This window comes from Leptonotus elevatus, chromosome 12 (assembly GCF_054856555.1).
Source record: "Leptonotus elevatus isolate MCC_2025b chromosome 12, RoL_Lele_1.0, whole genome shotgun sequence".
In the NCBI taxonomy this organism is placed as follows: domain Eukaryota; kingdom Metazoa; phylum Chordata; class Actinopteri; order Syngnathiformes; family Syngnathidae; genus Leptonotus; species Leptonotus elevatus.
In genome coordinates this window covers 9,610,144-9,630,640 of record NC_141250.1, presented here as the reverse complement: position 1 = coordinate 9,630,640, position 20,497 = coordinate 9,610,144, and the positions used below count along the sequence as shown (strand labels likewise).

Genomic DNA, 20,497 nt, shown 5'->3' with positions numbered 1-20,497 from the left:
ACGTTATGGTTTTTAACTGAGCTGCGTGTGGATCTCAACCTATGGAGGAAGTGTGATTTCAACGCCACGCCTCTAAATTGTTCTCCAAGAGCGCTGTCAAGGCACGGTCTGTAACCCCTGCACGATCCGTGACGCGCATGCGCAGAAGATCGGCCATCTTGGATCGCTAACTACAGCAACCACGTTGGTCAATGATGTTCACACACACGAAATGAAACAGACATTGCGAAAGGTACAGGACAGGTGCACGTTGTGTTTATTTTCGTTTTTTAAGCAGTTCTGTACCCAAGCATATCTTATACGAATAGAAAATATTTTGACACATACTGTATTTATCGATGGCTGGAGTGCGTACGGTTTATTTTTATTTTCTTTACAACAATGTGTGGCCATTATCGTAGTGTAACACGTTGTTTGCAACGTATTTGTATGTTTTTTTATTTACTTGCAATTTACTTATATTTGTTTTGTGAATTATTACTTTTGGTTTTGTATTTTAATTGTGCACGCTGAAGTGTTTTGTGTACTGCGCATGTCATGAGCGCAGAGAGAGGAGAGGGGTGTATCCGAGCCAGGCTCGTTCGAGAAAAAAACGCGCGGTTCTGAAGTGCAGGGTTCGATTCTATAGAGTTGGTGTTCATGATTATTTAGATTCGTAGTCACAAGAAAGAAATTCAAACCCTCACAAGTTTGATTTGTACTCACATGGACACATTGAAAACATACGGATTAGTACTATTACGGATACGAATAGTTAATCTTTTTGACAGTGATCTTACTCCATAGCATATGAGCTGAATTTATCATTAGTAGTGATGCAAGTACTCATCGTATATTAAATTGCTATTTGTCCTCATCCCAGTTTTTTTTAACGGTATTTATTTTACTTTCGTTCGTTAAATTATGTATCGAATCTGCCGTTGGTGTTCATGATCAGGTGACTTGAAACGGTCAACAAAACCACGTGACCAGCAGTGCGGAACCACTGCTTGCTTTTACAAGAGTGGAATGAGAGACAGTGGCTACTTTTCGTCAACGTTTTGAGCTTCGAACATGTCTCGCTTGGAGATTCTTGTCCGTTTCTTCGTCTTGTTTCTTCACGTTGTCGACGCGTTCAAGAATCAAACGTGGCCTGTGCCGTACAGGTAAGAAAAGACGAAAGTGCGTTTACGTCAAGTCATGTGACACTAAACAGGAGCCGCGTGGTGAAGTTTTCAACATAATATTGTGTGCTAAAATTACGTTTATGCATGCTTTATGAAATTTGGAGTTGACTAAGTTGGAAAGGGGAAGGAAAATTGCTACACTCTCACCGGCCACATTATTAGGTACGCGACTAGAGTAATACAAGACTTGTATGGACAATTCTGTTGTTACAATAAATAAATAAATACAAATTTACTCCGATGATCGACACAGGCACGGAAGTATTCTTTATATGTTTTATTCTACATTCCCGTTTAACTGGTCCAAAACTATTTTTGCACAAAACAAGGATGCAGTGTTGGCTCAATGGCAATCATTGTTTTCTTTGTAAGCACGTTCATTCTCACAGAATTTCTGGAATTGTAACCTCAGCTAGAATTTTAATGTGATAATTCAATTTAAAGTTTAATTCAATTTTAACTCTGATTTACAGATAATAGTGGTATGAATCGTAATAAGGAAATAAGTAAGGTGTAATGTTGCAAGAATAAAGTCGTTATATCGTTAGGTATTTTTTCTTCTTCGAGAGAATACAGCGCACCAATAAAGGTGCAATACTCTGACAGAAAATTAATTATTTTTAGCGACTAATTAAGTAAAAATAAGAAAAGTCACTAATAAAAGAAGTAAACATGACTTGGAAACAAGTAATAATTTTCAGAGAATGAAGTTAACTTATAATTATTACTTTAAGGGAAAAATGCATTATTGTGGGATCTAAGTAATTACATTTTGGTAAAATCAAATCAGAGAATAGAAAGATACTGTTAAGTTATTAACATTGTTTTTCAGTTTCAATTTATATTTTAGCTGTTTTGGATTTAGTTATAGCAGTATGGCTCAATGAATAGAATTGTATTATCTGTCTCACTCTCAGAAGAAGGGCAACGGGTTTGTACATTTGCTATCTTTAAGGGAGTTTTGTCTGTGGCCGGTCTCTGCCGGTCGGAAGAGGGGAGTCACAGGCTGATTATTATTGTTTTTCTCTAATCTGATTTATAGCTATGGGAACTTGCAGAAGGGAGGAGAGAGGAATTCTCTTGTATTTATACCCATGGGAACAGAGTTGTAAACAAATGTACCGTGGGCTGATGGGAGGAGACTTTTCACCCACTTTTCAATAAATAATGATGTGCCGGAGTGGACGACACACAATCTGATGGAACACGGCTTCAGTGTCGTCAATTGTTGTCATCAGAAGCTTCTGTTATAATGATACCTTTGCAAAGGGACTTCTTCACCAGGATCTCACCATTCAGTTAATTGAACACTAAAGAGTACAATACTTAATATTGTCTACTCTAACAATACATATATGAAAATAAGTCTTAATTTTGCAGTTAAGTAATATGACTTTAAAAACAAGGATTTTTACTTGAGCAAAGTTGAATATTTATCATTTTGTACGCTATTACTGCAATAAAGTCTAGACTAGACAGATGGGTAAATGCTAAATGGCTATTTGGGGGGGGGGGGGATTAAAGTTCTTTACAAAGTCTCACATTCACCCATACTTTCAAATACCAGTGGTCGGCTACTGCCATACAGGGCGCTGCCAGGTCCACTGGGAGCAAATTGGGGGTGCATAGAAAATATTATTGTGAAGAAATATTTTTGACTAATGTATGGTATGCTCCTCCACTTGTGTAAACACATCACTCTGATTAATATTGCGTTTGTGGAACGTGAACTAGGCAGCAAAAACCAGCAGTTTTTATCCATCCCAGGGGGCGGCCATTTTGCCACTTGCTGTTGACTGAAACTGACGTCACAGTTGTCCGGCTCGGGTAATGACCAATCACGGCTCACCGTTTTCTGCGTTTGGTCATGTGACATTCACAAGCTGAGTCGTGATTGGTCGTTATCTGACTGTGATGTCATTTTTAGTCAACAGCAAAAGGCAAAATGGCCTCCACCTGAGATGGATAAAAACAGGTGGCTTTTGCTGATTAATTCATATTCCATTAGGGTAACATTAATCAGAATACCGTGCTCACACTAGTGGGGCTGCATAGAACGTATTATTGTAAAGAACATTTTTGGATCGACTTCTTCTTTAATTCATTCACTACCATTGACGGCTATAGATGTCAAAAATGTATTTGAACTATTTCTATTAGTTTAACATTTTGTTCCCACTTTTGTTAACAAGAGTATGAAAACCTAGGGGGAAAAATATTGTACATTTAGACCAGGTATAAAATTTGTGATTTATCATGAGTTAACTATTGAAGTCATGTGATTAATTACTATTAAAAAATGTAATCACCTGACGCCCTATTTTTTTTAAAATAATTGTTAATAATCTTTTCATTTTTGAAAAAAGATTATTTAAAAAAAGAAAAAAAAAATTTATTAAAAATGAGGGCGTCAGGCGATTACAATTTGTAATTGTAATTAATCACATGACTTCAATAGTAACTTGTGATTAATCACAAATTTTATATCTGGTCTAAATGTGCAACCATTTTTTTCCTAGGTTTTCGTACTCTTGTTAACAAAAAAGGAAAAAAGAATTTAATAGAAATAGTAAGTTTTAACAAATTTTTAATAATCTTTTCTTTTTTTGAAAAAAAGATTTTAAAAAAGAAAAGATTGTTAAAAATAAAGTCGTCAGGCAATTACATTTTTTGATTGTAATTAATCACATGACTTTTATAGTTAACTCACGATTAATCAAAAATTTTATATGAAATACAATAAAATCTTTTTTCTAGGTTTTTATACTCTGGTTAACAAAAGTGGAATTTTTTTTTAATAGAAATAGTTCAAATGAATTTTTGACGTTTAAAGCCGTCAATGGCAGTGAATGAGTTAAGAATGTAGACTATTGCGTAAGTTGAAGTATGGCATGTAAACCTGTGCTCAACAGACGCTTCGACCACCGTCCCCAAGTGGACGCTTACTGTCAAGCTCTTTACCCCTTTTGTCCCACCGGAGACCCAGATGGTCGCATTCCCTACGTGAGGGACACGGACGTCATTTCAGTGTATCGTCTGCAGACTCCCGTGTGGGAATTCAAGTATGGAGACATACTGGGGAAACTTGTGAGTCCAATTTGACAGAAAAAATGGCGTCCAAGTGGTGTAACAACAAGCAAAGTTTACAACACGTGTTTGTGGTTTGTTTATTAGCACATCATGCACGACGCCGTTGGCTTCAGCAGCGCAGAGACGGGGGCCAACTACACCATGGAGTGGTACGAGCTCTTCCAGCTTGGAAACTGCACCTTCCCCCATCTAAGGCCAGGAATGTTCGCCCCCTTCTGGTGCAACCAGGGCGCTGCGTGCTTCTTTGACGGCATTGACGATTTCCACTGGGCACAAAATGGCACCTTGGAGAAAATAGCAGAAATCAGCGGTAAGAGGAGCTTTAATGATTGAATGTGCGGTCTGATACTTTAAGAGAATGTGATTCATGGTGTTATAAATATTGGGTGGTGACATATTAGCGCAAGTCATTTTGTGTTCAGGCAATCAGTTTAACAATCTGGCCCAGTGGGTGGTTGAGGACAACACGACGGGCGTCTACTATGAGACGTGGACGGTGCTTTCGCACACGGGTCCCGACGCCACCATGTGGTTCGAGTCGTACGACTGCTCGCAGTTCGTGCACCGCGCTTACCGCAAGCTGAGCGCGCTGGGGGCCAAACTGTCCAGCCGCTCCCAGACCAACTACACCAAGATCTACTTGTATAGCGGGGAGCCCGTCTACCTGGGCAACGATAGCGCCATCTTCGGCCAGCCGGCGCTCAAGAACCTGGCGACGGACATCCGGGACTTTTATCACGATTTCCGACCCCATCAGTCCCTGGCAGAGTTCGCCCTGAGCATGCTGGAGGCTTACAAGAAGGTGGTGATGGACAAAAGCTTCTACTTCTACTATAACTTTGAGTACTGGAGGCTGCCCATGAAGACACCTTATGTGCGCATCCAGTACGAGGAGGTGCCTTTGCCTTCTTCTGGAAGCTAAATTATTCTTCTATGTTTGAAGAAATGATTGTTGTGATGGACCAGACCAGTTCAGGGTTTTCTTATCTTGTCCAAGCAAAATACAGCTAGATGCTGTGGCACCGTTGAAATGATCTAATGGCAAATATTTGGATTATTTTTTTCTATTAAAACATTTTTCATTCATGTATCCATGCCAGCCATATATAGGAGCATGCAGAACAATTAAATATGAAATGTCTGAAGCAAAGCGTCCCATTCACAAATGTTTATTAGCAGTAGATCACATGTCCAAAAGTCATGTTGAAATCTCAAGTCAGATGAGCGGTAAAGCAAAAAAAAAAAAAGATGACGTTTACGGGACAGTCAGTCAACACTCAAAAGCAATTTAGTGGATGAAGTTGACACAGCATAGAAGACAAACTTTTTGTCACATTAGCAAATAAGAGCCAATAAAAATGAATGTAAACTACTAAACGACAGCAAATGAGAGCTGCTGTCCAATCATCACACGTCATTTCTTGATGTACCGCCATAGCACATTACTGTTACTTAATATCTCCTCTATCATTCTTCTTGTCGCTTCTCTAAATGAATTGATAGCAATGAATGGATTTCATTTACCTTACTTAGCATATTAGATTGTCCTGAATGTTTCTAACAGTTTTTAATAAGAAAATATCTTTATTTTTATTATGCCTCTTCAATGTTTTTTCCCACCCAACAACATACATCTCAAATAGATAGCAGTTTCATAAAAAAAATGTAATCTTTTTTTTTTAAGCTGTTCCAGCGCCCACATAAAGTGTGCCACCATTTCCTGGTTGATTGCATTATTGAGGGAAAATAAAACATTACATCCCAAAATGCCAATCAATAAGTTACATCTTGTCTTGCCACGACAGAACTGAAAAGATCCGTCTGCTAATTCGCCTTTCCCACTGCACGGCAACTAAAATTAAGACGCTTACCCAGCTACTCGGTTCAGCACTTGCTTGAGCTGAGGTTCCAACTTCCAAGCGTACAGAGTCAATATTGCATGGGTGACTGTTGGAAAACATCAAAACATTAAACATGCTAGTGTTAGCTTAGCTTAGGGTGCTGCAGTTATAATAGGTGCATCTCAGATCCTCTGCTATACCTTTGGAAAAATTCATGAAATTGGACCACTCGATATTTACCACAAATGATCTTAGTTCATCTATCTATGCCAGCGACATATAGTGACAGGTAAACCAATTAAAAGCTCGTCTACTATATGATCTGTGTGACATTTAAGATTAAATCATTATTCCATTAAATAGAGTAGCCTACTTTGTGACATTTTTGTTTGGTAGCGTGCCTTGTTTTTCTTCTTCTTTTCTCTAGTGTAAACTATATATGCTAGGGCTCAATAACTTAAATGTTTAACATATTTGTAATATTGTAATATCCGCGTTTACTACGATGCACCTGTATCCTTCAGTCTCTACTTTGGCGCAGCGCTCCGCTTTGGACAAAACACAGGAAACCTTCCTTCTTTTTGGGTCGTTTTGAGTGATGCCTGCAAAGCCCAAAGCGGTATTTTGGAAGTGTAAAATTAAACAAGGCAAGCACCGTGCAGTGGAAATGCGGTACAGTCAACAGCGAAGGAACCCTGACAGGGTGAAATAAAAGACATACACACATTTCTATGTCATTGGCAATCAAACACACAGCGTTTTATATACAAATGCTTTTGACTTCCTTCTTAAAAGGAAAAAAAAAAAGTTTCACTCATTTGAACTTGCTACATTTTCTAACTCCACCGCCACCCCAAATTGGACAAGGTTTATAGGAGGGGGGGGGGGGGGGGGGGGCGAGAACGGGGGAAAGCAAAATGTACAGTTGAAACTAACAAGGCGCTGATACGAAATGCACCTGAGCAACCACGAAAGCGCGGCCAAGTTAGAGCAGCTAAAAGCCGACCTGTCGACAATTGGTGGGTTAGAAGCCATCTAGACTACGTTATACATTTCTATACATTTATTTACCACCACTCTGTTTACTAAGATCATTTGGTATTGACGTAAGGTGCTTAGGGAAAAAAATCTGCCTGCACAAAAACCAAAATGATGGGAACGAGCAAGAAAATGAAGATTGCCACTGTACACCCTTCATGTGACAAATACAGGCATATCTACACATTTCTCTCTCTCAGTCCTGGCCATTGGGATTCCTTTTGCGGCAAATTCATTGCAAAGCCCCTCCCACTTTGATGCTGTGTTGGCCTTTTTAGTACTAGTGCAATTGTGCGCGGATCTCCTTTTGGAAACACTTTCTTCGGACACGCGGCAACAAAGAATCCCAATGAGCTGTGGTTGGACGAGGCGTTAGTGGGTTTGTCCCGGCTGCGGGTGAACATTTTGTAGTGCCGTTTGTGACTTGGGGGGGGGCCCACCGTAGTAGACATCCTCCTCCTACCAGGTGGGCATCATGTCCGGGAACCAAACCCGGCCCAGGTGCTTGGATACCTCCCAGTGGATCTCATCCAGGGAGTACTTGTGGTCGGGGATGAGCACCTCCTCCATGATGGACAGCTGCGACAGGCGGCCTCCGCACATCTTGACGAACTCCACGAAGGCGCTGCAGGACACCTCGCACTCTCCCAGGCCGATGGCCGACAGCTGCGTGCAGCGCTTGGCGATGCGGATCAGCTCCTCGTCCAGCGGGCGCAGGCCGTTGGCGCACACCACCAGCTCCACCAGGCGCGGGCAGTGCAGGCCCACGCGGCCCAGCACTTCCTTGCTGACGGAGCGTCCGAAGTAGAGGTGCGTGACGGGGGTCTCGCCGTTGAAGAAGGGCCCGAACTCGTCCTCGTACAGGAAGAAGTACATGACCAGGTTGAACTTGGGCGAGTGGCGCACCATGGCGTCCCAGCTGCTCTTCTTGATGCTGTGGAAGTGCTGGCCGGGGTTCTCGCTCACCACGTCGATGCGCAGGTGCTCCAGATGCACGTGCTTCTCCGACGACAGGGCCAACAGGAGCTCGTCGCTCAGCAGGTGGTAGTTCAACGCCAGCTCCCGCAAACCGTGGCACTGGTCCGCCACGCACAAGATCCCTGGCAAACAACACGCTTCTATCAATGACCTTTCAAGCACTTAAACTGCGTGCGCGCAACCGTGCATGCTCGGCGCAACAACAAAAAAACTCTACATGAGAGCTGATGGGGCCTTGCGCACACTCTGTGACAATGAGCACCCCTGCCACCTACCGTAGTGGATGTGCAATTACAATTTTTGTGTTAGGCAAAAAAAAAAAAAAAAAAAAAAAAAAAGGTTCCCTGATTCTTTCTCCCCGATCTGCTGGGGAAAACAAGTCAAAGCTGACAATCATAAATGTTAAATCTGTTCAATATTTGATAATCCTTATGTGTGTCAAGTTTGGGCAATACATGGACTCTCTGATTTAAAACACAACATTAGCCGCTTTATGTTGGAAGCAAGGTTATTTTAGTCAACGAAAACTAACAAAATAATTCAAACTAAAATTAAAAACATTTTCGTTAACGAAAAAACAACAACAACAATGTTATTTAAAAAACGAAATCTAACTACATTTTACGTTTACAAAACTAACTATAATTATAGCGGAAATATCCTTTGAGTCTTAGGTAATTGATTTACGGTAATACATGAGCCTTTGGGGTGATTTTAAGTATATTTATTTTGATATTAAGTAGAGTAAGGTAGTTTGAGTCACACAGAAGTGACGTCATCTAGCAGCAGCCAATAGAAAAGCAACTTCAGATGATGTCGCTGCTAGGTGACAGTTTTGCGTGCTTGACTTTTGGTTCCAATGCCTGCATTTTCTTTTAACTCGAAATGCAACGCTAGGTAAGAAATGCGTTACTTTTTTCATTTTACCATGGTGTTTATTAAATATTGCACACAAGCAATACAGATTTAAAAAAGAAAAAGAAAAAAGAAAACTAATACTAAAACCAACTAAAACTAAGCATTTTTTAAATAACTAAAACTAATAAAAAACAACTGAACCGCCCTAAAAATTTATTAAAACTACTACATTTAAAAAACAAAACTCAAAACAAAATAAAACCTCACTAAAATGAAAATTCCATAACTATTATAAGCCAGGTTGGAAGCAATTGTTTCTGTTTCATACACGCCAGCCCACACATCTAATCATCTCCTGTCACGGCGCCGCACCGGCTGTGTGAACACACACTTGTTGCAGCTTTCACATTCCTACAAAGGCAGAACTTTTGCCAGGTTGAACAAGATGAGGCAGTGCGGGTTTGGTCACGCACCTGCGGGCGAAACATGGGGGCAGCTGCTCATCTTGAGCAGCTTGAGAGTGTCGCTGTTGTTGGCCACCAGCACCTTCAGCGAGGGGTCGTCCACCGGCGTGTCGTCAATTTTCAGCGACGACAGCGACTTGGAGTTGACGAACACCACCGTCAGTGCTGAGATGAAGTGAGACTGGAGGGGAAAAACAAAAAAAAAAGTTATTTATAAATAATTTCAAGCTCCAAAAGCTTGACACAAAATGGAAGCCAGCACACGTGTTAAAAACAGAGCGTTCCTTGGACTACGGTGAGCAACATCCACAGACTTATATATGAATGGACTCACAATGCCACTTGTTCACCACAGCGAGAAGTAAAGCCACCGGCGGCCATCTTACATTGCCATCCACTGAACTTGAAAATGTTGATTTTTTCCCGCAGCGTTTTCATGGTATTTACTGTCTCTACGGTGAAAATGCGCAGACCTACAAAATAAACTATTGAATATTATACGAACAAGTAAGAAAGATTATTACCATGCATTACTAGAGCAGAATAAAAGCAACACACAAGAAATATGGAAAATACTAAATCATGTAAGTAAAATACACAACAATCTACTCTACCACAGTACTCAGAAGCTGTTTGAAATTAGAGAGAGTCCTTATAACACAAGGAGTACAAGTTTCGGCAAAAAAATTACAAATCCAATTCCCAAAAAGTTGTGACACTATACTAATTATTATATTAAAAATAAAAACTGAATTCAATTATGTGGAAGTGCCAAATTTCAATATTTTGTTCAGAATAGAACAAGCAAATTTTCTCTAAATTTCCTCAATACTTGATGCAAATATGACTAATAATAATTTTCAAGGCACCAAACCTTTGGAAACTAACATGAATGTTTTTACTTAATGTTCATATTTTTGCCCATGACTACTGCTAAATTAAGAGTCTCACGTTCAAGCAAGTTGAACATCATTCTCCCTTCTGCAAAACTCAAAACAAACATCCTTTCAAATAGTAGACAATGGATGTGTATGTGTTAATTATACCTTTGGGACCTCCATGAAACTGGGCCTAGCTGTTGAGATGAGCCCTAACGTCTTGAGTGAGCAGTTCACCAACTGTGAAAGAATGTCACAGGCTGCCTCTGCAGACTCAGTGCTGCTGTCCACCTGACAAACACCACATAAAAAAAGAGACGTTAAAACCCAGTTATGTTTTTTCTCCTTAAGGCCTTATAAATATTTTAACCCATGCCCAACAGCGCTCGCACCTTGAAGCTGACATATTGCAAGTGGTTGGAGTGCCGCTTGATGATCTGCTTGATCAGGTCCGGGTGTGTGGCTTTCAGGTAAGAGCTGGCCGGCTGGTTGAGCTCAAACTCGAAGCAGCGCCACAGCTCGGGCATGTGGAACGCCTGGTTCCACCCGCGGCACACCTGTGAGGCGAAGGCCCGATCCAGTAGCGGGAGGTACTGAAAGATGTGCAGCAAAAGCTCCTGGGGCAGACGATCCCAATTGGCGTCCAGCAAGCCGTCGTCTTCTGACGCCAGGCTCGACTGTTTCCAAATTTTCTTACGAGCCTCAGGTGGACTCTTACTAGGGGAGACGTTGCCATCCTCCTTGGTGCCTTTTATCCTCTTCATCCTGAAACGTGACAGTTACATGTACACTGCAAATTAGCCCAATTGGGCATGCTAATAAACATTCACAATAGAGGAGAACAAAGCTCTCCAATATTTCAACCAAATGGTGACTGAGGGCATCCAGACAGCTGCAGCAAAGTGGACAATATGGAGATGGGTAGCAAGAGACTTAAGCAAGGTGGATGGATGCAGACGGCAAAACATAATACTGCAGCTCCACAGCTAAGGCATAGAACAGGCTTAAAGGGATAGTTCGGATTTTTGGACATGAATTTGTATGGGATCCTCACCTAAAGTGGTGTGTAATCAGCACTGACTTGCCGCTGACAGCGTCCTGTGACCAGAGATCTGGTCCTGTTTTGGTCGAGACAAAAGTAGTCCAGCAAGTTGGCTGGGGTCACGGAAATAAAGAGTCTTTCTTCTATAAAACTATTTGTGCTCAAGAGTGATAATTTGCATCACAAAATTGCACATTAGAAAAAAGTCAGACTCCATTACCGCCGGGTTCTATTTTTCTGTTCGTATCACTGCGCGGCGTTTCTTGTGTTCGGCATTGGCTGCGGCCAACAGTAGTCAGTTGTGTGAAGACAAATAAAATGGTGAGATTACCAACCACGTCTGCTGGCAGCATTCTTGTGACATGTCACACTTGACTATATTATATTGTTCTATATGTAAAAATGGTGCAAATGTGATTTCCCGGGCTGTACCAATAAAAATGTCCTTGAATATCCACACACTTTTCACCGCTTTCCGAGCACTTCAAACAAGTCCACCCCATTTGTCAGTGAGTCACCCGCTCTCTCAGGGCTACAGCTGATCAAGTTGTACCACTTCTCTATCCCTCCTCGCCCTCGCTCTCTCTTTCTGCCCGTTCCAATTCCATCCGGCGAATATCGGCATCAGTATATTTGGGCTCATAAAGATACCCCCTTGGCTCAGTGCTAGACATTGTCGTCGTAGTCAGACATGTTAGCATGAGTTTTCAAAGTTATAATTACGGTGGAACGTGCGTCTGTCAGCTGGATATGCAGTGCGCCGCGCAGTGATACGAACAGAAAAATAGTGCCCGGCGGTAACGGAGTCTGAGTTTTTTTTAATGTGCAGTTTTGTGATGCAAATTTATCACTCTTTTGAACACAAATTGTTTGTTTTTTTTAAAGAAAAAAACCCGCTATGTTTTCGTGACCTCAGCCAACTTGCAGGACTACTTTCGTCTCGACCAAAACCGGACCGGGTCTCGGATCACAGGACGCTGTCAGCGGTAAGTCAGTGCTGATAGCACACAACACAAGGTGAGGATGCCATACAGATTCATGTCCAAAAACCCGAACTAGCCTTTTAACTTGGTGAGCGTTTGTTCACAGGAATAGATCATATTAAAATTAGAATGAATGTATATTGTTATAATTTCTAGATATGTATCACACAATATAAATTGTTCCAATATTATCCACAACAAAACTGAGGGCATCCAGAAAAATAGAGTGTTGCAGCAAATTGGAGACTATGGTGCATAAAATTGCAAGTGAATGTGTGTTTATTGATGTCTTTTTGAACCATGTATCATTAAATGCTAAAGGAGAATGACCTACTTGAAAAAATGAAGTGTTGCAGCAAAATGGTGACTGGTGAATATATCCAGGGCTACTAAAGCAACAAATAAAGCTTATTTTCAACATTTCTAACCATGGTATAATGTAAATTTATGTTGTTGTTTTTAGAAGAAACGTATATTTAGACGTATATCCTTAAGGCAGTGGTTATTTTGCAGTGACCGACAAGTCTCCTGTTAGTGCTATTTTGCTGTTTAACAGCTATTCTGGCCTGGCGTGAATCGGCTATTTTGTTTTGAGTCATCCGCTGAGTTGTTCCTGCCTCGCTCCCCCCACCCTTCTGTCTCTTTTCACTAAATTTTCATTTTGCCACCGAAGATAATCTATTATCAGCATTGCTCGACTAACCCTAACCCTCAGCGCAGGGTAGTTAGTATTGTTACACTGTCTATTCAAAAGCAGCAAACGCTGCTACTTCTTTAATTGTGGAAAATTCATCAACGCAGAGCAAACCCAACTGCATGACGACAGCATTAACAGTCAAATGTGGCAAATATTGGCGTTGTTCTCGCGCGATTCGCGGCAAAATTACAATTAAAAAAACCGTGAAACAAAATGGCTCATTTACAACTTCCGACTGGCTGCAAGAAATTGTAATCATAATAAATAAGTAGATAGATAAGTATTAGGTAGAGAGCAGTGCCGTATTTTAACCCGTGACACAGCATCTTCGGGACGACCGCTTTACCCACTACGCACAAGCTGGTACATATTTACCGGCGCGAAATCACGGCAAAATAATGCTAGGTGGCGAGTTGTCAATCACCGCAAATAAACCACTGCGTATCCTCAAATGTTAAAATGCAATGTACGTGAAATGCGCGAGTTTGACTAACAAGTGAAAAATCATGTGGTAGTTTTTTTTTTTTTAAGCAGAGCTTGTATAAAATGTAAGCTTTAAATATGCAAATTCAGAAAGAAATAATTGTGCGTAGAGGCGACGAAACCAATGGACAGTTACATGAGCTAACGTTAAGTTTGCTAACGTAATGGCAACGCGGTGGTAAACTATATGTAAATTGACTCCGGGTTTACGTGCACTAAACAACTAAGGGTTTACATAATTTACCAAAGTGTTGATTATTCAAGCATATTGTAAATGTTTTATAGCCGACTTCCCGCGAAGCGTACCCACCTTGTTTACACTCAGCTAGCTTGGTAGCAGGAAAATCCAACAACCGAGATAACAGCTCAGCCCGGGCCCACGCTGGAAAAGATCATTAGGGCCAAGAAAATAGCAAGCATTGTTCGCAAGACCTTTCACAAGCGGTAAAATACAACTAAATTGAGTTTACGACCGAGAAAGTCCCACAGTGGCGCCTCGGCTTGGGCTGACCTAATTCCCTCGCAGCCCCCCTGAGTCTGAAATGGCGAAGTGTTGTTTTCAAGGCCGCGATGCATTGTGGGATCGAAGCAAAATGGCGGGCGGTAAAACGCACGAGCGAAGACGAGTCTCTAATTAATACAATTAATACAATTCACGCCTAATTTGGAATTTTACGTGTTGGTACTTGGTTTACTATCAGTTTAGCATTTTACACATAAAGCAAATTTGTTTAATTTATAGATGGTTATACAATACTGTACACAATACAATAAAAAATGTCAAATTAAAAAAAGGTAACCATGCCAGTGTTTCCACATGACTGGTGACTAGCTTCTTACAGCGCTAAAACAAGGCTTCAACAGCAGCACAATGCTGGAATTCTGAGAAGCATTCAAACGGCATATAAATCTATACATCAGATTCCTCAACAGGGCCTGAAATGCATTAACTCTTGCACTATTACACAGTTCATTTGCACTCCAGCATCTTGGCGTTCCAAGCAATATGCGCAATTGTGCATGCATACTACATGCAGTCGTTGACACTTTGGAAGCTAGACTTTAAATGTGTCCAAACAGGAGCATTATTCAGAGAAATACAATATGCTTTGACAAGTTGACATTTTTGATAAGTGGATGACATGTGAGTTTTACATGCGAGAGAAACAATTTTCCCGACATGTAAAATGATGAGGAAAAACAACAGCAGCAGCAACAAGGGACAGCCCCAAGATTTTTTCTCTCTCTCAGGGTTGGGCGAGACTATCAAACGCTTTTCCTGTCTTGAAAACTAACTTTTAAACACCACATCCATAGAACAGTGTAACTCTAGCACTTGCCTTATAATTTTTTTTTTAACAACCTCAATGCATATCGTATTCATTTATTGAAATTTGATGGGAATTCCTGGTGCTGTGTCAGTGTTTTGGAAAGGTTTGAGGAATGTTGCAAAGTTGGAGGACATTTCTGAAAGTAATAAAATGTTATAATAAATATTGTTTTCTAAGTGTACAGTATACATACTTTTGGCCCACTGCTATCCAACAAAAAGCATGTGATGTGATCACAGATTTTGTGAGTTTTTGTTTGTTTTTCACACAAACATTTTTCTTGGTTAACTATATAAAAATAAAGTAGGCCTAAAAACAATTTAAGATACACATGCTTTTTGTTGGGCAGCAACATTGGGAACTGTTTTAATTGAAACATTTTTATGTCAGTTTTTGATTTGATTACTTATCAAATTCACATAGTCCAAAAAGCACAGATTTGGACCTGCTTAGATGTGATATAAAATATATCAACAAGTCATTTAACGCCTCCTTACAAAAGACTATGTGTAAATACATTTTACCAAACAGACAACCTGGTTTATTACTATTCAACTCCATCGCTGCTCCGTTGTCATTCTCACGGAAGTTTGTTAGTTTTTTATAACGTAAAAGATTTGGTAAATTAATAGGATGGACATCCACCATTATTCCTTCTTATCCTCGATAACAGGAGACGTAACAATTACAAGAGCAAGGCCGTCAACTGTATAAAAATGTACAGTGGCTTTATTGACATACATTCCATAGGTTTTTTTTGTTTTTGTTTTTTTTACAGCTGCAAAACAGGAGGCACGCCCAGTATTGCACTTCATTAAAAGTTCTGGCTCAAAACATAACCCAGAATATACCAAAGAAAAGTGAAGTGAAAAGTAGCAACTTTCGGAATACAGCTAATTTGAATAGTAGCATTATATACAAGATTAGATAAATTGTACACTATTTTCCTTCCAAACAATATTCTTTTAACAGTCTTATCAGACAACCTTTTTTATGCACTTGACAGTTGGAGAATACTGTACAAGATTACGAAAAGTGTTTTACATACAACAACATTTTGAATGTATAATAATTAGGAAGCTGGAAATACGGCCTGCTCCTTTTTTTTCTTCTTTAAATAACCCAGACAAACGTCTTTCATTTGGGTGATCAGGAGGTGTGCAACGTGGAGAGAAGCCGAGGGAATACGACGGCCGCATGCAAACACGCCACAGCTTATTTTCTTCTTTCGTTATGTGTGTGTATATATATATATATATATATATATATATATATATATATATATATATATATATATATATATATATATATTGTTATCGTTGTTCATCTTTTCCACGCAGGTATCCCAAAGAATCCGAAACGGAGTCTGGATACTGACTGGGTTGGTAGAACAGCAGACCTGAGGGCTCTTGGCTAGCCCGGGAATCTGCACACGTTTCCTGCAGGGAGGAGCCAAGCTTAACATGCTGAATGCGCTTCAGCAGCCAACCAGCAGGCCAGAGATCACAGTGGACAACAACAGTTCCCAACTGCGGCACTCTTGGTTAGAAGGTGTGTGCGTTCCTGCACACGCCGCAGCCCAAAGCAAACTCCTCCCCCGTTGGCGGGTGGACCACATGAAGGGGACATTCGGTGCCCTCCAGCTGCTTGCCTTTGGGTCCTGCGGCAAAGATGAGCAGAGTGATACAACCTCAAATATACAGTACAAGGTGCCCTCGGTGTACGATGCTCCAGAAATACAACATTTCAAGATTATGAATGGCATGCGTTGTAAGATAAATAAACGTTATTAGTTGACCCGACTTAATAATTTCCACGTTTTTTCTGAACATCACAAGAAGAAGAGTTCCGAACATACCCGCGGGGCAATGCGGCAACTCTTCCTTGGGCACGCTGGTCATCCTCTGGAAGTCGTCGTGGCAGGCGTTACAGAAGTGCGTGGTGCCGAAGCAGAAGAAGACGGCCACCGAGCAGCAGTAGCGACATTTGTACTCCAGAAAGTCCGTGCCGTGCTTAGAGCACATCTGGTGGGAGGACATCCAAAACACAGCTCGGCATCTTCAACATTTCCACACAGCTAAAGAAATACCCAATGTTATTTTAAAGCTACTGAACGCCGAAAATTGAATTTCGAATCACTACTGCCACCTGTGGCTGTAAAATGAAACAGCATTTTCCCTTCACGTACACAACGTGCAGATGACGTCACATCCGCAGACAGATAGCAGGAAATTCGAACCCCAATCCAGTCTGATAACTATTGGCCAAAGGCTTGCAGGAGTTCCCTAGTCATCAATGGTCAAATAAAAAGGCTATTTGTAAAGAGATTTTGGGGCAAATTGTTGCAGCTTTAATTAAGGAGATTGAAGTATATCAGTGACGAGGGACGCTCATTAACCGATGATTCTCAAGGTGAGGTTAGTGTGGGCTCCCTCTAGTGCTCATTCATACTGTTTTTAATCTTCCTACATTTAATGTTCAAACTGTGCATAATATTATAAATTTACACTGACACTTTTTTCACCCACTAAAGCATATTTTTGTTTGTCTTTTTTCCCCAAGACACAAAGTCCATTTTTTGGAATAAATGTTGCAAGAAAGTCTAAGAAAAATGTGTTATTCATGAGAAAACTCAGACCTAAATAATTTCCTGTAAATTCCTAGAAATGGCCATGTTGTCAAAGTTTAAGTGGCTTAACTTGCCATGGATAGTTTTCTGGAAATGTTCACAACTACACTGTATATTTACCATTAAAAGGTCAAATTAAATATTAACTGCCGAATGAAAACAGGAAGGGAAAAATGAAAATCACAGGATGTTTTGTGAAAAAAAGAAAAAAAGCCAAAGGAAAGCAAAAACATGCAGATTTAACATTTTGATGCTTGCTAAACTGAGCTTTACTATAGAGCGTTTGCCGAAGAAAAAGCAGAAATGTACTAGAACATATAAGCCTTGTTTCCACCGATGGTATATACCATACTATGCTCTGCTCTACACCAAAAAGCAGTGCGTCTCTCGTGCCACGGCAACCACCCGGGAGCCCCTCCTCACCTCTTCAGTGAAGCCATGCTATAGTGACCGCAGTTCGCGTGCAGAGCACACACAGGCAAAAACAATGGAGAGCGCAAACAATGGTTTGTGCCCGTTTATTTCAGCCTGAAGGCATCGAATGAAGACTGCATTCAATGATGTTAAAAAAGGTTTGCACCTCCTCAAAAGTCCAAGCATTAATCTGTTTGGAAGCCATTGTTGTCCTCTCTTCATCGTTAATGGCAGCTGTTTTCCCGGGGCGGTGGTTTGCGCAGCTGCACATTGATGACGACATGTCTCGAACCAATCGTTGGCCTCCAAAATAATTACGTCACATTTTGGAACTGGGCTACTTTTTTTTGTAGAACAGCAAAGGAGTAGGTACCAGAAAAAGCGAGTAGAGTAGAGCGGGTAGATTTGTTGGTGGAGACGGGGCTTTTGCAGAGTAGAGTAGACTAGAGTAGGGTAGATACCGTCGGTGGAAACAAGGCTTTAGGCCCCTTTGCATCCCAACTTGAAGTTTAAGTTTAAGTTTAAGTTTAAGTTTAAGTTATCCCATTCACTTGTTGACAACCTGGCGTACTGGCTATATCGTTTACCTACCTGAGCCCTGGAGACATCAGAGCAGGCTCCACAAATCAGCTCGCTGGGGTCATAGTCGTCACCTTGCCCCGCCTCGGCGTCGCAGCGGGCCTCTCCCCCAAAATAGGCCTGAAAATAAACACATTAGCTCACATTGCCACCATGTAAAATGCTGTTCAGTTTAAAGGGCACCTTCTTGCACTTGTAGCAGACATAGTAGGCGTATCTGTTCATGGCAAAGCCCGCCGGGTCGTTGTGGAAGCGCGCGCCTGGCGTGGTTATGGCCTCGCTCTTGTGTAGACCCTCGTACTCTAGCCTCATCAGCGCCTTCCGCCTCACGTCCTCATAGAGCTCCTTGATGGGGTCCAGCAGGTCTTTGATCACTGAGTGGTTGATCTTGTTCTGGTTTCGCACGAGATGAAGGCAAACAATGGGATTAAATGGTTCTTTGTTACAGAGAAAATCCGCTCAGGTCACCTTACCTTGCAAATTGGACACAACATGAAGCCAAAGGTGATGCGAGGCCCAAGCCAGCGGTTATCCAGAACACGCCGGGTGCACTGAAGGTGGAACACGTGAGTGCAGTCCAGCTGGGGATAAAAAAAAATAAAAAAAACATCATGAGAAAGCAGTTGTTAAAAAAACTGTATTTTACTTGGCTTTTTTCCCTTCTTTTTTTTTTTACACAACTGTAGCAAGTACGCTTATTACAGAGGTGACCTTATTTGTACAAAATGTTAGCATCATTGCCAAGGTCATTTTAGACTTACTCCGGGATTGATTACACCGCATGCGTGTGCGTCTCCGCTCCGCTGCGTCTTGACTGCGTGCTCCGGACACGTCAGTTACATGGACAAAACTCACCGGCTGCGCACAGCTGCGGTCCAGCAGCTCCGTCGACCGACAACTTTCCGCCGTGTCTCGTGTGATCGCGCGCGATAATGTGGCATTAAAAACAACGACAAACACACAAAGTCTTCCTGTCCCGTTTGATGTGTTCTGTGCTTGTTTGCCATTTGACGGATGCGTCGTCCGGCAAAAATAGAAAATAGGTCTATCTGTGCGGCAGCCTCAGACACGACGCAGCCGGTGTAATTTGAACAAGCTGATAGAATGGAAACAAATCGGCTGCGCCGACGGAGCGGAGCGGAGACACAACGCACACGCATGCGGTGTAATCCCGGGGTTAGTGTTACCAAATAAATAAAAAGCACGTTTTTTTTTCTTGTTTTCCCAAAAACCTTAAACTGCAGTGAGTACATGTTTAAGTCTTATTTATACAAATTGTTAGCACCATAATTGCCAAGGTCATTTTAGACTTAGTTTTACTAAATTAATAAAAAAGCATGTTTGTTTGTTTTTTCTTGTTTTCAAAAAACCTTTAAATATGACTTGGGCAATTGTGTTATTAGGCTAACAAAACATGTTTTCTAAGTTTTTATTTTATTTTTATTAAGGGTCACGTTTACACAGCTGCAGAACGTGCATTTATTGAAGAGGAGGCCTTTATTTGTACATATGCATTTTATTATATATATTTTTAATAAAAAATTTGCCCTTTTAGCAGATGGGTCACTTCTTTACACAGCTGTAAAGCTTGTCTTGTTGTTATTAGACAAGAGGTCTTAATTTGTAAACGGTTATTCATTTAAAAATACATTTTAAATATTTTTTTTTATACAGTGGCTGGGGTAATTTATTTACACAACTGCAGATTAGGGGACACCTTTATTTGAAAATTTTTGTTAAAATAAACAATGGTAGCCATATTCTATATTTTGTGTCAAACAACAATAACAAAAAAAAATAGCTCACAAGAGCTTAGAAGTTAACACTTTGTTTAAAAAAGGTCTCCAGTCTAATACTGTAGACGCCGTGTTTAAATTAATCACCTGGTACATCATCTAACAAAAAAACAAAACTTCACCTTACAAATAGATATTTTCATTTTCTCATCAGAAAAAAAGGTAGTAAGTATAATTATTGCACTCTCATTCTGTGATTTCCTTGATGGAACCCATGCAGCAGGACATAC

General features: G+C 40.8%; 3 protein-coding genes across 16 annotated transcripts in view; 1 reads left to right on the top strand and 2 right to left on the bottom strand.

The window, feature by feature from the left end:
• Nucleotides 1-944: 944 nt before the first annotated feature.
• Nucleotides 945-5,406, top strand: cln5 (CLN5 lysosomal BMP synthase). The gene is made up of 4 exons (XM_086091385.1): nucleotides 945-1,145; nucleotides 4,079-4,253; nucleotides 4,341-4,566; nucleotides 4,679-5,406. Exons 1-4 carry the CDS (start codon nucleotides 1,054-1,056, stop codon nucleotides 5,176-5,178), a joined length of 993 nt encoding a protein of 330 aa, XP_085947511.1. The 5' UTR covers nucleotides 945-1,053; the 3' UTR covers nucleotides 5,179-5,406.
• A 3-nt stretch (nucleotides 5,407-5,409) lies between these two features.
• Nucleotides 5,410-14,087, bottom strand: fbxl3a (F-box and leucine-rich repeat protein 3a). Of its 2 annotated transcripts, XM_086091384.1 has the most exons (6): nucleotides 13,829-14,087; nucleotides 10,706-11,078; nucleotides 10,482-10,604; nucleotides 9,445-9,616; nucleotides 8,102-8,235; nucleotides 5,410-7,990 (listed from the first exon to the last, which is right to left on the bottom strand). In XM_086091384.1, exons 2-6 carry the CDS (start codon nucleotides 11,075-11,077, stop codon nucleotides 7,595-7,597), a joined length of 1,197 nt encoding a protein of 398 aa, XP_085947510.1. In that variant the 5' UTR covers nucleotide 11,078; nucleotides 13,829-14,087; the 3' UTR covers nucleotides 5,410-7,594. The 2 variants fall into 2 exon arrangements, with proteins under 2 accessions (XP_085947510.1, XP_085947509.1); XM_086091383.1 differs by having other exon boundaries at nucleotides 5,410-8,235.
• Nucleotides 14,088-15,553: 1,466 nt separating this feature from the next.
• The window catches only part of mycbp2 (MYC binding protein 2), an 80,525-nt gene continuing 75,581 nt past the window's right edge, over nucleotides 15,554-20,497 (bottom strand). For all 13 annotated transcript variants that reach the window (XM_086090496.1, XM_086090501.1, XM_086090505.1 and 10 more), the window contains 5 exons: nucleotides 18,945-19,052; nucleotides 18,655-18,864; nucleotides 18,484-18,591; nucleotides 16,708-16,873; nucleotides 15,554-16,509 (listed from right to left, as the gene is read on the bottom strand). In XM_086090496.1, the coding sequence (XP_085946622.1) occupies nucleotides 16,394-16,509; nucleotides 16,708-16,873; nucleotides 18,484-18,591; nucleotides 18,655-18,864; nucleotides 18,945-19,052 (708 nt within the window). In that variant the 3' untranslated portion in view covers nucleotides 15,554-16,393. The remainder of the gene's footprint in view (nucleotides 16,510-16,707; nucleotides 16,874-18,483; nucleotides 18,592-18,654; nucleotides 18,865-18,944; nucleotides 19,053-20,497) is intronic.